This window comes from Phalangium opilio, unplaced genomic scaffold (genome assembly GCF_054372755.1).
Source record: "Phalangium opilio isolate 3A_F unplaced genomic scaffold, DU_Popi_V2 ptg000082l_1, whole genome shotgun sequence".
Lineage (NCBI taxonomy): Eukaryota > Metazoa > Arthropoda > Arachnida > Opiliones > Phalangiidae > Phalangium > Phalangium opilio.
In genome coordinates, this window is record NW_028324189.1 from 49707 (window position 1) to 68146 (window position 18440).

At 36.7% G+C, this 18440-nt stretch overlaps 3 protein-coding genes across 6 annotated transcripts in view; 1 reads left to right on the forward strand and 2 right to left on the reverse strand.

The window, feature by feature from the left end:
- Window positions 1-8998, reverse strand: part of Atx-1 (Ataxin 1) — a 43229-nt gene extending 34231 nt beyond the window's left edge. The window contains exons 1-2 of one of the 3 annotated variants that reach the window (XM_089847225.1): window positions 8501-8998; window positions 7113-7218 (exon numbers count right to left, since the gene is read on the reverse strand). The gene's annotated coding sequence lies outside the window, so the exon portion shown is untranslated. Of the gene's footprint in view, window positions 1-705; window positions 841-7112; window positions 7219-7949; window positions 8080-8500 lie in introns of those variants that run through there. The other 2 variants (XM_089847226.1, XM_089847227.1) reach the window with 2 other exon arrangements.
- A 727-nt stretch (window positions 8999-9725) lies between these two features.
- Stlk (Ste20-like kinase) lies at window positions 9726-12607 on the forward strand. 2 transcript variants are annotated; one of them, XM_089847248.1, is made up of 11 exons: window positions 9726-9864; window positions 9972-10058; window positions 10123-10228; window positions 10601-10716; window positions 10787-10895; window positions 10957-11080; window positions 11153-11324; window positions 11395-11587; window positions 11652-11781; window positions 12101-12225; window positions 12303-12607. In XM_089847248.1, the coding sequence occupies exons 1-11, from the start codon at window positions 9853-9855 to the stop codon at window positions 12380-12382; spliced, it is 1254 nt and encodes a 417-aa protein (XP_089703374.1). In that variant the 5' UTR covers window positions 9726-9852; the 3' UTR covers window positions 12383-12607. The 2 variants fall into 2 exon arrangements, with proteins under 2 accessions (XP_089703374.1, XP_089703376.1); XM_089847250.1 differs by having other exon boundaries at window positions 9972-10055; window positions 10138-10228.
- Window positions 12608-13876: 1269 nt separating this feature from the next.
- LOC149650645 (proton-coupled zinc antiporter SLC30A2-like) lies at window positions 13877-16376 on the reverse strand. Its single transcript, XM_089847244.1, has 8 exons — window positions 15685-16376; window positions 15488-15623; window positions 15273-15419; window positions 15046-15199; window positions 14793-14988; window positions 14619-14724; window positions 14427-14561; window positions 13877-14367 (listed from the first exon to the last, which is right to left on the reverse strand). Exons 1-8 carry the CDS (start codon window positions 16141-16143, stop codon window positions 14219-14221), a joined length of 1482 nt encoding a protein of 493 aa, XP_089703370.1. The 5' UTR covers window positions 16144-16376; the 3' UTR covers window positions 13877-14218.
- Between the last annotated feature and the right edge of the window lie 2064 nt (window positions 16377-18440).

The window sequence follows — 18440 nt, forward strand, 5'->3', positions numbered from 1 at the left end:
CATTGAGTCAGTTGAAAAAATTACCTAAAAATATAATGGCTCGTTCCTACCGCTATTTTGAAAATAGGTTGTCGCATTTAGGAGGGACCCCGAGTTGTTGGAATAGACTATTATCACCCCACTTTATTTGTCCATAGACCTTAATACAGTCAAAGCTGGCAGACTGAAATTACTCTATTGATTCTGATTATATTTTTAGCCAAAATCAGACGTACAAATAGGCCAATCTTGTCAGCAAACTACTTCTGATAAAAAATATGGTCCTTGCTGCTAAAGTCGCCTCTTGGCTTCTTCGAATTAGTTCCGCGCTTTTACGGTGTCGCTCCTTTCTCTTACATAATGGTTAATAAGGCAATTATATAGCGTTGAAAAACGCGTCATACGCTATTTATATTTATTATATAAAAAAAATTCCCTAGTATCTATTCGAACAATATTGCTACGCATGAAGGCCCTTTATATAGTCCCCAACTTTTCTGAGAGCAGATCATTTGGACGGTGAATTTATATTTTTGACAGACAGAGAGCATTTGACCTTCTTACAACAGAGTGACTCGAGTCAGCAGAAGTATATCCACCGATAGAGGTCAAATGACAATTATTTTGGTATATTCAAAACTTTTTCAAGTCTAGAAACGGGACAATAGTCCGTTATCCCCTCAGGAACCCCTTGCCCCGTATCAAAATAAACCAAATAAAACTTACATTAAAGACGATCCAACTGAGGAATAACCTACACATTAAAATACCGATTAAAAAAGGCGTAATTACAAATCACAAACACACACAAATATAAATTAGAATATTTCGTGTCTAAACGATTACGCGCATATTGTAACAAGACTAACAATGGCCTTAAAACGGCGATTGATAACGAAGAAAATTCCACACCACTAGTGGGGAGTGTAACGAATGAGTCACCCCTGAAGAACAAGTTCGACGCCCACAAGTCAAACGCACACAAGAAGCCCCTTTTCTAGTGACGCGGCGCAAAAAATTAAACGACAGATGACTTCCATATAGTGGAATTTATCGGGGAAAAAAGGATGTATTCGCCTTAATAAAGATAGATTAGCATCTAGAGGGAAGAATTACGCTCTCGCTCGGCTCGTCCGCATCCGATTACACATTGCTGTTGTAACATCACTTCGTCGTTCGTAACAAGCGCAAGAGTAAATTAACAAAGAGTAACGAGGAATTCCTTCATCAAATGAAACCGTGCAGACTGTATTTTAAAGGGTTGCGAAAATACACCGGTTTGGGACAAGGAAGATAGCCTACAAGGTATTTTTCTAAAAAAAGGGTATTTATAGGACGGGATTGGTTCAATTCTCATTGGCTGAGAGAGGTCTTTAGGGGTAAGAGGTTCGATTTAGCAGACGCCACGAAATCAATGGCGGTTGGCGTAGTAGTCCTTGATTATTTTTAAGACTAACTAAATGTTAATTATTTTGTAATAATAGATCATTTATTTGTATTTTCTATTTATATTTAGAAAAAAAAACAAGTTCTTTTAAAGAATAATGTTACGTTACCTGAACTTTTCCTTTAAAATGATTGTTTATGGACAAGTTAGAAGCCCTGAATTACTAAAATAATTGATAATTTTCCTGCTAATAAACAATATAAATGAAATATTTTTAAAATAAAATAAAACCGTTTAATTATGGGGGTTCAAACTTCAAAAAATAAAAAAATTCTGATTCTTTAAAGTTTCAAATATTAAAAAAATGGAGTTTCCTGTTCCATATTAAATTTGTAATAAATAAAATAAATAAACCCCATCCACGCAGTGACGTCAATAATCACGTGATGCGCTTAGTTACTAAGCATCTCATTAAATAAACACTTGAAAATTGTTTAGGGACGATATTCGATACTAGAAGAGGCAAAATAACCCTTTGAAGTCGTAACTCGAAACTATTTATTTATAACGCTAAAAAAACACCTGAAACCTTCTAACCAAATTAATTAATTAATTAATATATATTAAACTATATTATAATTATAATAAAACTTGGAATCCCACGCTGTATATAACTTAATAAAAACAATTTATCTTTATAAAATTTAAAAATAAAACCTTTGAACGTACGTGGGCGTATATGGGGAAAAAACACGTAGTTGTAAAATAATTCAGGTTGACCTTAACATTAAACAAACAATTAAAACGTTTTCTAATTAATCTTTTAACATTTTTAGTTGGAAATAGTAAAAAAAATAAAGAAAATTGTTCCCGAGGCATTAATTATATCGCTAATAATAAGATCAACGGCGGCGGCAGCGGCGTCATGCCACAATTAAAAATCAGTAGAAAAATAAAAAAGAAATCAAGTTGTGATTACGCGTTTGTTTAATTAATTCCGTGGTATACGTCGTTCAAGGTCTTAGCAATTAAATAAGGTGAATTTTTCTAATAAGGTCATTCCCGACGCTAATTGCTAAATTCCGCATCTTAATAGATCAACTTTCTTTCTTTCTTTAAAAGGTCCCTGGACTTGTTGGCTATACCTTGCGGTATATTTATTTTTGGGGAAACCTAATTTAAAGTCAAGGTAAATATTTACTACAATACAAATATTTACTACAATACAAATTAATAAAATACCGTAAATACGAATCTGCCTTCATGAGAAATTTGATTTTCAAGCAGATATTTGTAAAATCTATGGCAGTTGCAGTTACTGATAACTCTATATATGGTTTACAGACCCAGTTAGTCAAGTCTCTTTGTGTAATACCTTAAGCCTGGCCTCCTTGTGTAAATGGTTTGACACAAAATCCCTGACTTCCCAGGTAACTCAGGTCTCCTTGTGTAACACCTGGAGCCTGGCCTCCTTGTGTAAATGGTGTGATACAAAATCCCTGACTTCCTTGATAAGTCAGGTTTCCCTGATATTGTTGCAACTCTGTTTCAGTACAACTAAACTATCAGTACGTATATTGAATAGCTAAGCACATTTTGCTATAGTTCTGTATACAATAGGTCTGAACAATAAATAATTGTATATCCATTGAGAATGAAGCCCCGACTAATTCAGTTTGAAATAAACGTAGGTAAAAACGTGTTCTCAATAAATCATTATATGCCGAGTAATAATAAGCAGCGATACGAGAAGAAGGCTCTCATTGAATTCACTTGTCATAATATAGACATTGAAGGCGGCTAGCTGCACACGCTGCTGTGCCTTCTCGCAGAACGCAACTATTTTTAACTTATTGATGACGAGATTTAGGTGACAATCCGCTTTCTGCCAGTTCAAGGCGACTCTCTAGAGCCTTCTTATAAAAATGTTTTCATTGTTTATCTATACGTCTACTTGTTTGCTAGTCTGTGTTCGTTCGCATAGCGTACGTGTTTACGCTAATAGCATGCAAGTAACAAATGCCTACGAATATAGGACAAATAGACAAATTCGTCTGGCCCGAGTTTCTTGGTGAGAGGGAGGAGACCCCAATGGTGTTTGTAACAAACGAATTTGTCTATTAGAGCACTTTACGTTAGTGTGCCAATGAATTACGAAAAATATATAACGTAATTGCAAGCAACAGGTGAAGAATTACACGCGAACTTTAATTATATAATCAATATTTTCGCAGGTTTGGTCGCATTAAAAATTTACTATAAGTAATATACATCAATAAGTAACGCAGTCATTAAATTAAATACGTTAATTAATTAATTACTGTTGCGTTTATGTAAAACACTCCAATCATAAATTTTAAAACGTGTCGCCATTAGGGCAAAAGGTTATAAAAGGGTTTGTACCAAATTTTTATATATTGAAAATCCCTGACTTTTACAGCTTTCCCTGACAAAATCGTCCAAAGAAGCCAGCCCTTAATTTCAGAGACACCCTGTACGCAAACCATGCTTACGAAAATTAAATTTTGCAATGTCAGACTTACTTTAAAAGAGTTACTTATGAAAGAATTATAATAATCGGAATTCAGATAGGGTCGCGACCAATTATAGGATTATGCACGGAGCTGTGACACAATGGTAGGCTTTTTTTATTCTATTCCGTCGCAACAAAAGTATTAAAAATGGTTTCTAGGAAAAGAGATAGCTGAAATAAATTCTTTTTTACTACGAAATATGTAATACACTCATAGTGTCGTGAGTGGCCTTTGGGAGCGGAGCGGAGCGTGGCAAGCCATTGGTCCCACCATCGTTTATATAATCACAAGAAACAAGACGTCGCCTTTAAAACCCACACCCCGGGCCTTTACTGGGCGCAAATATTAAGTTTCGAAAAGCTAAGCTAATATCTTAAGTTACCAGTAATTTTACTTAAATTTGCAATAATTTTTCAATTAAATACACTGGAACAAAATCAAGAGTTCGCGACTATACATTGCATATTTTGCAAATGCAATTGGCTACTAGCAATCTGCCACTATGGAGCGAGACAGTGCCGCGTTTAAGGCAATTTTAAAGGGAACTTGAGTTCTCAATTCATAGAAAATGCCTACAGAAAACGGTACAATTTAAACTAACGTGAAATAATTTCGCCATTGGTTTCCCAAGGACTGTTTACCTTTTTGATGACCTTTAGTTTTGTGCATTTTCATTTAGGCCTACTTTTAACCTTTTTAAAGTCATTTTAGAGCTAAAATGGGTTTATAACAAAATCGATTCACGTATGATTAAAAATGTTAGCAACTTCATATTCCCGCACTTAATGTAACTTCAACATTGGGCTGCCTGCGCCTAAATCAACAGTCATCACTGTAAAGCGCCGCTTAAATCATAGGGACGTTAAAATACAAACAAAAATAGGTATTATACATAGCACAATAAAAATAAATTATGCTACGCGTACCGTAAGTTCATAAGATATGTTCACCATAAGTTTGTCAGCTTGTCATGAAAATTCTCGATTAGAGATGCCTAGTGAGGCGCTGTCAAAGGCTTAATTATGCAGACTTAATAGGAAGATGACCTACAAAATTAATCACAGAGTGTGTAGGGCCTAGGAAGTGTCATACTTATGGAAAATATCACTTATAAACTTATGGTGTAGGTTATTATTGATTTTTCTGTTGTCGAGTTTTAAGTAAAAGACAGACTCCAACTTTAAATAGAGTAAGCTAACGAAATACGTGTAGTAAAGAGAGGAGGAGGGGGTGGAGTGGAGTGGAGTGGGTAAGTTTCGTAGAATTATAATTTTATATACAATTTATTTATTAGACTCGCCTCGTTGCACGCGCCCGCTAATGAAACGCTTCCCTTGAAAAAAGTCTCTTCCAGTTATAACACTCATTGTTTAAGTTTTAAAAATCGCAATATATTCATCACAACACGAACCTAATCCAACAACTCCTGAAATTTGTCTATTTCTATTTTACATAAATCCTTGAAGAAAAAAAAATAGTTACGTCAACGTTCACGCGATATCTTCACAATATTCGATAGTGTATTCAAATTATTCCTGAACAGTCAGTCTATTAACTCTCATAATAATATGTAAATCCCGATTAACTGGGCATATATTACACCTCTAACGCAGATATATTAACAATTTTTAATAGACAATTAATAATAAAATACCCACCCAATTTGTTTAAACGCCACTAATACGCAACAGGATATCTGGAAAAATTATTATTTTTAAGGGTTCAATGGAACTTAAACCATGTAGAGTCCGCGCGAATAACTTATGACCTTGACCTTTTCAAACCTTTAAAAATATTTTTTTTTATCTCAAGATAAAAGGATGCTATATGGAGCGTCCCACTGTTAGCTTATTGATTTAGCTTTTCAATCCGGGATCTAGCCTAGGTAGGTAGTTCCTGAAAGGTATGCGCTGCAAGTATGCCATTGCAATTTCGCAATGAATCGATTTCAAACCGAAATTCTACAAATTTAATCAGCTGTTTTATTAAAAATTAGAGAACAAATGAGGAAATAATTTCCCTAGTTTCTGAAGAAAAATCCGCGGGTAAATACAAGGAGAAAAACGTAAGATGGAGCGGTAATTATGTCTCCCAGAGTCCCTACCCTTCGCTAGGAGTTTGTTGCTAGTGCTACTCCATCTCTATCTCCTTCAAGGTAAATCTAGCGATTCTTAGAAAGATCGGAGGTAACGCCGCGTGGTGGCCTCTTGTTGAACCTGTATTTACGCTAGGGTTTGTCGGAACTTCGCGCTTAGGTTCGCGTGAGTGAGTCTGGAGTTGATGCGCTAGAAGCCAGCCAGCCAGCCAGTAGGGGAAAACGAGCGCCCCCCCCTCCAAATCCCCGGGCAAAATGTGGGAAGGATAAACCTAAAAGGGAGGGGGATTAGACGATGACGTAATAAGGAGTCAGGAGCCGCTGGCTGCTGCCGAAAGGGAAAATTCCCGGGATTTTGCGCGTGCCCACGCGTCACTTACTCGCATCTAGAACCGTCCGTCCGTGTGTGTGCGATACACGCGTTTTATTTTGTTTTCTAGCGCCTTTTTAAAAGCACTACCAATAAGCCTATTCTACTAAGCCTAGGTCTACACTCTACAGTCGCTGTCGTAAATGGTTTTCTTTCTTATTAACTACGGATTCATTCTTACAAAGCAAGCGATGTTTTTTTCTGATCGCGCCAATTACACTACTGAACAACACAAACAAATATTGGTTTATTTGCCTGAAACAAATTAATTAGTCCTAATAGTATTTAAATGAAAGCAAAAGCGGGCTTCTTCTTTTTCCCACCATACTGGTTTCCGAGGCGAATTAAAAATCATATGTCAAATACCTTTGATATGTTTTTACCCATGTTAATTAAAGGACGCGTAGATTATTACGTCGGTATCGTGGGAAATTTTATTAAGGCTGGGTTGAAAGTGACATTTTCTTGTCTATATATATAGTACGAAGGGGGCAAGACGTTTAACCTGTTTTAAAAGTCTTATTATTATTGCAAATGAACAAATTCTTTTCCCACAATCTGATCCTCTCCGCATTAATTACGAAACACGGGGGCGATGCGCGTCAAAGGGTTTGGATACTTCGCCGCCGTGCGCATATTTTATTTTAAGGTATGCCTATTTTCAACGCTTGTTTAATGGGGAACTGTCCGACGCCTTTTAATAATAAAAAAATATAAAGAAAATAATATTGACAATGTTGTACGTACCCTCAAGGGGACCTGTTGACTGTCGTTACAAGTTGCTTCTTTTTTGCTTGTTGCCTTATTAGAATCATGTTGCTCTTTCTGTCGGGGTTTGATTGAAATCTCTTTTCTGCAAAAATGGAATAATTTGTCTTCGTGCATTAGAAGGTTTCTTAACTTTAACAACGTTTCATTGTTGCCAGTAATTTATTATTGGAGCATCTCATGTTTGTAACTGCGCGATCTGAATCGAACTACAAGCTTTTCAGTCTATTGTTGATAGTGGTTCAATTGCACTAACAAATAACTGGCAACACTTGTCCGCGCAATATCTATTAAATTTAAAAACACGTTTTGGATATTATGGGAAAATGAACGCATGCGCGGACTCTTTTTTTAGGTATTCAATGACAGTCAAAATTTTCCCTGACCTATTGCAACTGCCATTTTATTGCAGAAAAAAATGTAGAGATATTGCAGTCTAAAAATGACTAGTACCATAAAATAACCAAACCAAATGAAAGTCCCAGACTTTAATTGCAATTTCAAAATTCCAGGACTTTTTCCCTAATATTTCAAAATGTTTTCTTTTTGTTTTTCAAATTTTGTCGGGAGCGAGCAGACGCTGGACATACATATAACCATAGATATGTTGCATATAACAAGGAAACGTCATAGGCCTACAGCTTGTATATATCGAACCAATACCACTACTACTAACATACACATTTTGCAATCTTTGTTATACTATTACACCACGCTTATATTTCCAAATTTAAGGGAATTTTTTTTTTAAAAAACCAGAGAGCGATTGGAGTGGAATGCGTTTAACATTTCGCCGAAAAATAAAAATAGGCATACCAATCTCGTTTTAGGTCCGGTTTAGGACGCTTCATTCAAAGCTACTCGGTTTCTTACCGCCGCTCCACCCGAAAAATAATATCTCGATGACCTCTCACCCAAACCACGCGACCTCTTGCGTATAGACTGCTGCATACCACGTTGGAATGAAAAAAATACCCCAACTTTACGCGGGAGTTTCTATGCATGGTCACCCCCTCTACATCGTCTAGAAATATTGCTCCCCCCAAAAAAAAAGAAAATCTAGACTCAGGTCCTCTTATGTGGATGGGGCTTTTAAAATAGCTCCGGAATGGACGGGGTGCAAAGCGTGGGGTGGGTTGAATTATTTCGTATTTTACACGTACTACGCGAGGCCTACTAAAAACTCCTCTTCACAAGGGTGATATTTAGTACAAGAGGATCGCGCTAGGCTTCGCTAACGGTACTCACTACTCAGTCCCTAGCAGGCTTAAGAACGATCATGCAAAAGCGTTTATTGCTCAAAACCGCTTAGAAACAAAGAATATTTCTCGAGTGCATAGGACAAAAAATAACGAGATGAAACTTACCCAGCGTAAATCGTTTGCCACCCCTTTCCGTTGTCTCTCCCATTTGCAAAAATGTTAAGCCACCACCGAGCAAAGCGCCGCTGCCATTCAGCTGGTTTTTCAGGATGTCTGCAACGATTGGTTCCGAGGTCTGGGAGCACTTTGATGGAGGGATAAATGAAAAAAGGTCGTCTGCTACAAAACTGATTAGTTGAACAACTCGAGAGGCGATTGCAAATCCGATTCCGACGGGGTATAATTTAAAACACTGGCAATTTCGCGTTAGGTTTCATAATTGCGCATAATTAGCTAGGCATATCTCGTATACATGACGCGCCGATTATACCACGCAAATCACGTGTCAAAGATGACACTGATGCTATAATTATGCAAAAACCGTCTTGCGAATTCGAAAATTAAAAATTCGTACAATTTACTGTAATGTACGTTGTTCAATTGCTTCGGGCCAATTTATTAACAGCTATCGCGGAGTTCAAGCATCCTCCTCTCACGTTTTGCACCAGCTGGTGATTATTTTAACAAGTCTATGCCCTCCCTGGCTTCTGTATGTGTTTTAGAAGGTTTTGAGTAAAATTGGTGTCGCTATCTAGTGAATGCTATTAGAAATATTTGGGCAACCCCATCTAGCGGCGAGATTAAATCGAGATAATTAGGGACTCCATGGCCGATAGAGGCTTTGACTGAACTAGGGCGTTGGAAGGTATTCATTCGGCTTCTTCGCTGGGAATGTGCAATTTGTGTAATTTTCGAAAAATACGTAAGTTTATTTATTGATTATTTTGGCTTTGGTAGCTGCGTTTCGTTTTTATTAATTATCTTATTAATTTTACGGATATTATAAATTTTTCGACACGGCCTTTGCGCTTAAAATAATTTTTTTTTAATCCCGAAAAGTTACCTAGAAGTTTACTAGGTTATTAATTAGAGAGCTCGCGGCTGGCTGGGTGGCTGTTCAGATTTCGGGTCAATTTCTCGTTTAAAAAACTTATTTCCAGTTTCCCGCCATTGACAACCTTTGCACTGATTCGCGACATTTCTATTTTATCTCTTCGAAACTGATAATCGCACAGAGCGGATAAAATAATTATTTAAAATTAAACAAAACAAAACCAAACCCTCCCTAACTTTATTTCAGCTCTGACGTTTGCGAAAATGTTCCAATTATAGCTCGCTTACTATGTAGGCAACGTAAAGCAAAGAAAATCAATTATTTTTATACCATTAAATAATAACTGGTCACAAATCCGTGTGGAATTTAAGATTTTGCGCCAAGTTTAAAAATATATATAAAAACCTGAGAAATATTCATATACGTATGCGAACAGAGTGTCGTAGGCAAATTCATCCATTCAATGTCATGTCTGGTGAGGATATAAATATGACTTATCAAAAAATTGTCTTCGACTATCGTCCTTTTGAAAAAGAACCCCCCCCCCGCTAATTGGGTTTCGTTTCAATTGGTGTCTTTTAGCCCGATTGTTCTTGCACTAAAAGTGTCCAAGAAATAGATTCCGCCGAAGAGGGAGTAGCACATGAGGAACCATCTTACCATCCTCTTGTAATAATATAACTCGCTCGCGATTTCGACACGTTTCCCAAAAAATCTGATTTAATTCTTTTAGTCAGAGGCGTCTTACCTCTCAGAGGCCATACCTCTCTTGCCTAAAGACTCTAATATGCTCAAATACGAAGCTAACTCGGATCATTACGATTTACTAGCTGTGATAGGTACAAGCATGAATCTATATAACTATGAATATACAGCTGCGTTACGCTGTCTAACCTCTCGATGAGGTTTGGGCGGGGCTTAGCGAAAGGAGACATCAGTCACGTGTCTGCTAGTGTTAGGAGCGGGAGAAGGAAGGGGGAGTCCGGGGGTGTGTAAATTCGAAACGTCACTTCCTCTTGTCTCGTGATTGGCTATTAGAACTAAGCAAACGCGTCAAAGCTAGGAGGGTAACACCCAAACCAAATCGACATGATAGAAGGGGCATATGACAGAGTTGTATATTCATAGTTATATAGATTCATGGTACAAGTTAACGTCTTTCGGTAGCAAAGTTCGCATATGGTAATTAGACAAACCAACTTAAATTTCAGGTTATGGTTTTTTCAACGCGGCCAAAATATCTTTGGCAAGGCACATACCTTCGGGTCATCACGTGGCCATTCGAAGGATAGATTTAGATAAATGCACAGATCTTAATTACGTCCAAGTAACACGCTCTATTTTGTCACCTCTGTGTCATTATGTACGAATGACAAACAAATTTCTTTCATTTTTAGAATGAAATAATTGTATATAGGCAGCTACGGCATGAAAACATTTTGCCATATTTGTGTACTTTTGTTAAAAACTGTGAAATATGGGCGGTAACGCCTTTGCTTTCTTACGGTAAATAATATTCCCCCCCCCTCCCCAAAGCAACGCCACCTAACTCTATATAACATTTAAGGGTCCACAAAAACAATAATGCGAAACCACTTCCCCGATGGTTTACCTGAAATAGCTATAAGTTTCATTTTAAAAGACATATTATTGGCATTGGATTATCTACACAAAAGGGGGTTCATACATCGGTGAGTTTGTTAGCGTTCGATGGGCCTCATCTGTATTAATTTATATCAGTTTCGTTCTTTGTCGCGGGGAAGGAGCTTGAAATCCAGTCATATTTTAATATCATCAAGCGGTAACGCTGTACTAACGGGCCTGAGGTACTGTTGCAATGTTTTAAAGAAGGGAAGATGGCAAACCACCATTCATTCGTTCCCGCACGACTCTGTACCAAACTTAAACTGGCTGAGTCCCGAATTACTCGGACAAGTGAGTATAAATGGTCTTTCATCATGAATGGACAAAACTTAACCTAAACCTAAACCATTCTTAATTGCAGAATCTAACTGGTTACAGCTCAAAGTCGGATATCTACAGCTTAGGAGTGACGGTTTGGGAGTTATCCAATGGATTGTCACCGTTTGCTAAAGTGAAACCAACTCAAATGCTTCTCGAAAAACTCCAAGGCAATATCTTACAGGCTCTTAATTTACACGGTGCCGAATGCTTGGAATCAAACAGATCGAGCCCCGGTATAATTACTGGCCATAATTAAACACCCGAAGATTAATTGTAATTAACAGTTTGATTATTCAGTGGCTGATAAAAACAGTAGTGTAGAATCAAACCACAAACTAGGTGATGGCAGCGTTTACCTAAGCCAAGTTAACAGCGAATCCTTCCAATCGTTTATTCAGATTTGTTTGCAAAAAGATCCTGACAGGAGGTAGATATGCATATATATGTCGTCTGCTCCAAACCCCCCATGAAACTTAATTAGCGGTCTTATTCCTGATCAGCGCCACCTACCCATAGCGGCGACTTTGAGAACTACTGTAAGCGGCAAGCCAATCAGATGTCGCTAAAATCTGGTGACGTCACTGACTGGCACTCTCGGGGGGTCTTACCAAAAATGACGTCACCAGATTTTAGCGACATCTGATTGGCTTGCCGCTTACAGTAGTTCTCAAAGTCACCGCTATGGGTAGATGGCGCTGATCAGGAATAAGCTACGCTAATTAATCCACTTAATTTTTTTATAAAAGACCAACAGCGGCGCAATTAAGGACTCACGCTTTCATAAAGCAGATTAAAAAGAGTCAAATATCCTTATTGGATGTTTTAGCCATTGTATCTCCGGTTGTTGACATTCGCAAAGTTCAAAGTGCAGGTACTTATAATTATTATAAACTTTGCCTTATTATTTAACGTAACGAAACTTTTGTGTGTTTTTTTTTTTTAATAAAGATTTGGCCGAAACTGAGGATGATCAAACTCATTTAGTAGAAAATAATGATGAACAGGATGATGATGATTGGATATTCTAGTCGCAACATAAACTAATTCACCCTATCATTTGAAACAAAGGTTATTCCCCCCCTAACCCCCTTCCCCCCATTCCACGATTTTAAATGACCCCTAACCCCCCCAATGACGAGAAAATCCCATATATATTATATACTTGTACAAAAAAAAATGAGATTTTAAACTCTTAAGAGCTTCATGTATAAAAGTGTGCATATTAAAATCAGCTACTTGTTTGAGGTTTTAAACAGAGTTTTTAATTAGTTTGATAAACTTAAACCTTACCTAATGACTTTCATGTTGACCATCCATAAGTCGTTGGCATCTTCATGTACACAAGGAGCCATAATACTTTGGTAACTTGTAAACTGGCACCACAAGTATAACTTAATTCCAGGGCTAATTCATTTTTTTTTATTATTAAGGAGCTAGGGCTTTCATAATATATATTACGCGCTTTCTTTCTTTAATTATTAGTTAATTACCCTTAAAACGTTTTGTTTCGCGATCTCCGCGACCGTTGCCAACTCCACCGCGGCCAAGCAGTCGCCATTTTAATTCTTACGAATTTGAACTGTCACATCTCAGTCATATGTCACTTTTGGCGCGCAGCCCCGTAGCTAGGAGGGTTTAATAATTTGCATTGGAGACGACAGTAGTAAGCGCACCCCACTTATGATAAGTTGGAAGAAAAAAATCTCCCATTAAGGTAAATAACTGAGAAAAACCCGAGAAAACCCACATAAAATTCTAATTAATAAATTATCTTCCATTTGCCAGCCGAAAATTGGGGAATTTTCCCTTTCTAGACTTCGTCTGCTCTGCGTAATACATGAACCTGCGAATGTTTATACCAATTTTCCGTCGGTGGTTAACGGAATGGCGCACTCAATCACTCGCCTATTCTGCAGTCTGCTCGCGCTTTTAGAAAACAGTAGCAAACGCGGCGAATCCCGGACTTGAATGTTTTAATGGTTGAATAATTAAATTATTAAGGATTTAAAATATCCGAATATGTTAAGAAACAAACTGATGATATTTTAAGAGTTATTTCGGTTCACTTTGGTCTTCGTCTGCTCTACGCAATACACGAGTCTGCGAATGTTCATACCAATTGTTTTTCCGTCGGTGGTTGGCGGCACTTGGCGCACTTAATCACCCGCCTATTATTCCGTAGTCTGCTCGCGCTTTAGAAAACCGTTGCAAACGCGGCGAATCCCGGAGTTGAATGTTTTAATGGTTGAATAATTAAATTATTTAGGATTTAACATATCCGAATGTGTTAAGAAACAAACTGATGATATTTTAAGAGTTATTTCGGTTACATTTTGGATTACTTGTAAACTATGGATTTAACAATCAAATACATCAGTGGATGGCTTCACAATGACTACGCAGTAGGATGGGAATAACAAAGGCTTGAACAAAGGACCACGTGGTACCACCTGTAGGCATGATCAGTGGACTTTGGGTAAGTGGAAATTGTTACGTATGGGTTCATTGATAACTTGGGAAGCTTGGGTACAATCGTTTATTGAAATTAAGAGTATATTTCCAGCAAAAATATATATATATATATTATAGTAATATTATGATAACGTAAATTAGGTTTTACATTCTGTCTTAACTTAAAACTGCGTATAGACCCGATATATTTAGTCGTATCACATTATTCAATCAGGCATACAATCTGGATTGACGTATCTATAATTAGTATAAAATCAAGAATGTATTCCTTAATTGGGGAGAAACATTTCTTGGAAACGAATATTATCACAAAAGTTCTGCGTATATAAACATTTTTAATTCCCTTTATAAAAAAAACAAACTCTTGAAAAGGCACTAATATCGGATTAGCGTTAACACTCGGGTCCCTGACACGTTCTGCATGTATCCATCACTTCAGGCATGTACTTTTCTACTTGTATTGTTGCCTGATGGATCATGAAGTTTTTCTTAAGAAGGAACTGAGCTTGGCTAAGAACTACGTGTGGGTCTGCGTTTGAATCTGTAACGAAAGGGGTTATTTAGTAAGTTGGGAATTAATACAGCGTAAACAGACCTTACCAATCGCTAAATGAACTGCTAATGCATTTTTATCAGTCGTTAGAGACCAAATATGTAAGCTATGCGCTGCTCTTACACCATCTATGGATTTCAACTCTGATTTGATGGCAGAGTAATCCAAATTTCTAGGAAAGCCTATTTAAAAAATACGCGTTATAATCAAATAAAGATATAACACACATAAACACCAACCTTCCATAAGGACCCATACAGCATCTCTCATAATGGCTACAGTTGTAAATAAAACCAGCCCCGAAAATAGGAAAGTACAAATAGGATCCGCTATTTTAGCGCTTGGCTGAAATTTAATATTAGTGTTATTAGAATTAGTTCAAGGCTCGCAATCACATCGAAAGATATACTTACGTAATATTTGATAATATATGCCGCTATCAATACACCAACACTTTGTATCAAATCACCTATAACGTGTATAAAAGCGGCTCGAACATTTATGTTTTCTGAGCTATGAGAGTGGTTATGAGCGTGGCTTTGTAGACCACCGTGGCTGTGACCATGAGGAGCCATATTGCAACAGGAACCATGAAGCACTAGTCCCATTCTTAATAGAAAATTTTTAATAGTAATTGTGAGAAATATTAACTTATTAAGGGCTTACATGATATTAATGGCAACTCCAGCCCCTGAAACAATGATCATAGTATCAGCCTCTATCTCGTATTGACCACTTCTGATCCTTTCGATAGCCATGTAAAGCAAAATTCCAGTTAAAACCCATATAATTAAAACACTGGCTACAGCTCCCAGTATTTCTGGATAAAATAAACCGCGTTAGTCTTAAGGAAATCTCCGAGTTAAATTATGCGCAAGGTTGACACAACTTACCCGCTCGGTAGTAGCCGAAAGACATGCGTTTCGTCGGAGCTTTTTGACCAACCCAGAGAGCGAAAAGACTGATTAAAAAACTGGCTAAGTCACTTAGTAAGTGGGCTGCGTCGGTCATGATGGCTAAACTGTTTGAAAAATATCCACCTGAAATGAAATTGTATTATCTCTTTGAGTCTGGTTATAGTCTATAGGTATTTTCTAAAAATAATTACCAATGAATTCAGCTAACATGAATGTCACGCATAGGCAACTGCTTATTATCAACTGTTGTCGAGCTTTCTTAACAGAAGCGGACATAGGTTTTTGAAAATGGCAATGATCAATTTCATCACTGCTTTCTCCATCATTCTGCAATTAAGTTGTATTAAATTGGAGTTTAAATTGTTTAACGCGATTTAAGAATTCGCACCAGTATGAAAGGAATATCATCTCGATCCTCATTTACACTGTTTATAACCGTTCCTTCTTCCGCATTTCCGACACTGTTCCTTGGTAGGCAACTCTTGCATCTGACATGAGGTCTGTTATGTGAAGGGGGCGTCGCGCCTAGAAGACTCAATGAGCCTGTCAACGATCTACATCTTCTACAAATGCTAAAATCTTCTTCGCCGTCCATCATTTCTAATTTCGAATTTTCCAATAAAAATACTTCTTCGTCGCATTCCAAGTCAACGTTATTGTTTATCGGTGACCCGTAAAAGGGATTTTGCGAGCGACGCGACGGCGGGTTGCGCGCACCGCCTGCTTCAACAGCTGCTGCTGAGTCCGAATTATTAAGCCTTGCCGGAAATATGCTAATTATATTTCCGTTCACGCCACATTCAACGTTTCTTTTAGATTTATTAGATTCATCTTTGGCTTCGATCATTATTTAACAAACTTATCATTGTTTGATTTTGACGAAAATAGTCCTCGATTTTTGTTTTTTTTTTAATAATCTTAAAACAATGTTCTCAGATGCCTTTTCAAACCTTCGATGGTGCTTGGTACAAGTACCAACCAAAGTTCCCGAACAATCAAATCAAAATGTAACGGTATCGTAGTTTTGAGAGATTAAGGCTGTGACAAAGATCCTCCCAGTAAAGGGCACTGAAGTACACTACACTCTGCTTTTTAGTTCAAGTGGCTACCATCATTACGTAGGGCGGCGTTTTTAAGTAGTAAACGCCATCTTGTGGGTCGTTTTTATTAAGGTTTCGGTGCTTATTGGTTTCATATCACACGGGCTGTGTGGGTAAATTTCTTCATTGATTTTCCAAACCTTTTAAGACTTCCGTTTTTCGAATGGGATTAATTATGTTCTTATTTTACTTCAAATGTAGGCATACATGAGCCGTTGTAAATGAACAGATAAATAGTATTATTATACAAAAACGAGTTTTGCTTCGCAGTCCTTAAAAAACTGCATTTATACACAATCCGCGGCACTTTTTCAAACCCACAAAGGGCCAGAAATTAGAAATTATTTTATGTATTGCAATTTGAAATTAAGTTTAATCGATATGAGAAATTTGGTTTTAATTGCATAGTTCAAACATTTGTTATGATTAGAAATTTTACAACAAAAACGGGTATAAATGCGGCGTTTCGAGATAAAGGGAGCTTAGATTTTCACGTAGGAAATTATATAGAATCTGTTCCCCTAAAAACTTATCCCTGTCAAATAATTAAAGCGAAAAAATAGAAAATGAGCTTTTAACATTTTAGTTTTTCAGGGTGGAAGAGATAACACTTATTTCGAGTAAAATGTCGCTTTACTACTCCTGCTTTACTACTCCTAAAATGAGGTCCCTCATTCTGATTTGTGGTTTTAAAAACAGTGTCGTATTTCAGACATTTATCATACATTCAGAAAAGGTGTTCATATGTATGTTGTTACATCTTGTATAAGTTTTAAACTTCAATTCGAACTCGAGTCATAATCGTCCTTGATTTAGGTCTTTGTTCCGAAACGCCGCATTTATACCCGTTTTTGTTGTAAAATTTCTAATCATAACAAATGTTTGAACTATGCAATTAAAACCAAATTTCTCATATCGATTAAACTTAATTTCAAATTGCAATACATAAAATAATTTCTAATTTCTGGCCCTTTGTGGGTTTGAAAAAGTGCCGCGGATTGTGTATAAATGCAGTTTTTTAAGGACTGCGAAGCAAAACTCGTTTTTATATAATATCTGTCCCTTTTTGGGGAGAAACGTTATTTGGGAATAAATTAGTTCTGGAATAGTGAAACTCATTCGTCCAATTTTTTAAGACTAATTATATAGTATTTCACTAAATCGTAACTTACATTCGGAAATTGGAATGGTCGGATAATACAATGCACTGTATAAAAACACACTATGCTAAATATTCGTTGAAACCATGTGAAAATTATAAAAATTCTTCAACTATTTCTTTGTAATCATTTAACGTTAGGCTTACAAAGACAAAAATTAGGCCCAAAGAGTTTTAAAAAAATCACGTGAACTTAATTAGAGAATCAAAATGGTGAAATTAAGCGCGAGATTTGAATTGAAACTTTAATTGAAATGCAGCGCGTGCTGGCGCGTGAGCTAGCGCGTGGTTTAAAATATTTATTTTTAAAACCTATACAAAAAGGCCAAGTTAACCTTACACTACGAGAAATGAGATACTATACCTTTTCAGCCTTTGCTAGTGCTGTAAAGTTAGGCTGTGAAAAAAGTGTACCCCCTTGGTCGCGAAAATGTTTCCACCTCATAATGTTAAGCTCCATAGAGTTTAACATTACGATTTCGGATTGAGTATAAATAGAAAATCCCTGACGGGATTTTCTTAATATTGTAATCGGAATTTTGTATATTTTCCAACTTTATTTCATACAATCTCAACAAACGTGCATAATTTTTATATACATTGAATTTTATGATTATACTGTTTTTAACATTCTATTTTCCAACCCAATCTGATGATTCGCCCACTTTACCTTACCGTCAAAGATATGTATACTTATATGGTCCGATTTCGTTACTGGCATTTTACTCATATCAATTTTAAATTAAAATTTCTTTAATCAATTTTAACTATAACCTCGTACCTGGTATACAAAAATATGACAAATATTTTTTGGGCAAATATTATCCTCATTTTTCGACATTAATTTTAATCGTTTAATTTGGCCTAATTATACTTAACATTTGA

Coding starts and splice junctions, on each gene's coding strand:
- LOC149650645 (XM_089847244.1), bottom strand. CDS start 16,143: ATGATCGAAGCCAAAGATGAATCTAATAAATCTAAAAGAAACGTTGAA. Junction 15,624..15,684: donor ATGATATTCCTTTCATACTG/GTGCGAATTCTT, acceptor ACTTAATTGCAG/AATGATGGAGAAAGCAGTGA. Junction 15,200..15,272: donor TTTCGGCTACTACCGAGCGG/GTAAGTTGTGTC, acceptor TATTTTATCCAG/AAATACTGGGAGCTGTAGCC.
- Stlk (XM_089847248.1), top strand. Junction 10,229..10,600: donor CGATTTACTAGCTGTGATAG/GTACAAGCATGA, acceptor CTTAAATTTCAG/GTTATGGTTTTTTCAACGCG. Junction 10,717..10,786: donor CAGATCTTAATTACGTCCAA/GTAACACGCTCT, acceptor TTTCATTTTTAG/AATGAAATAATTGTATATAG.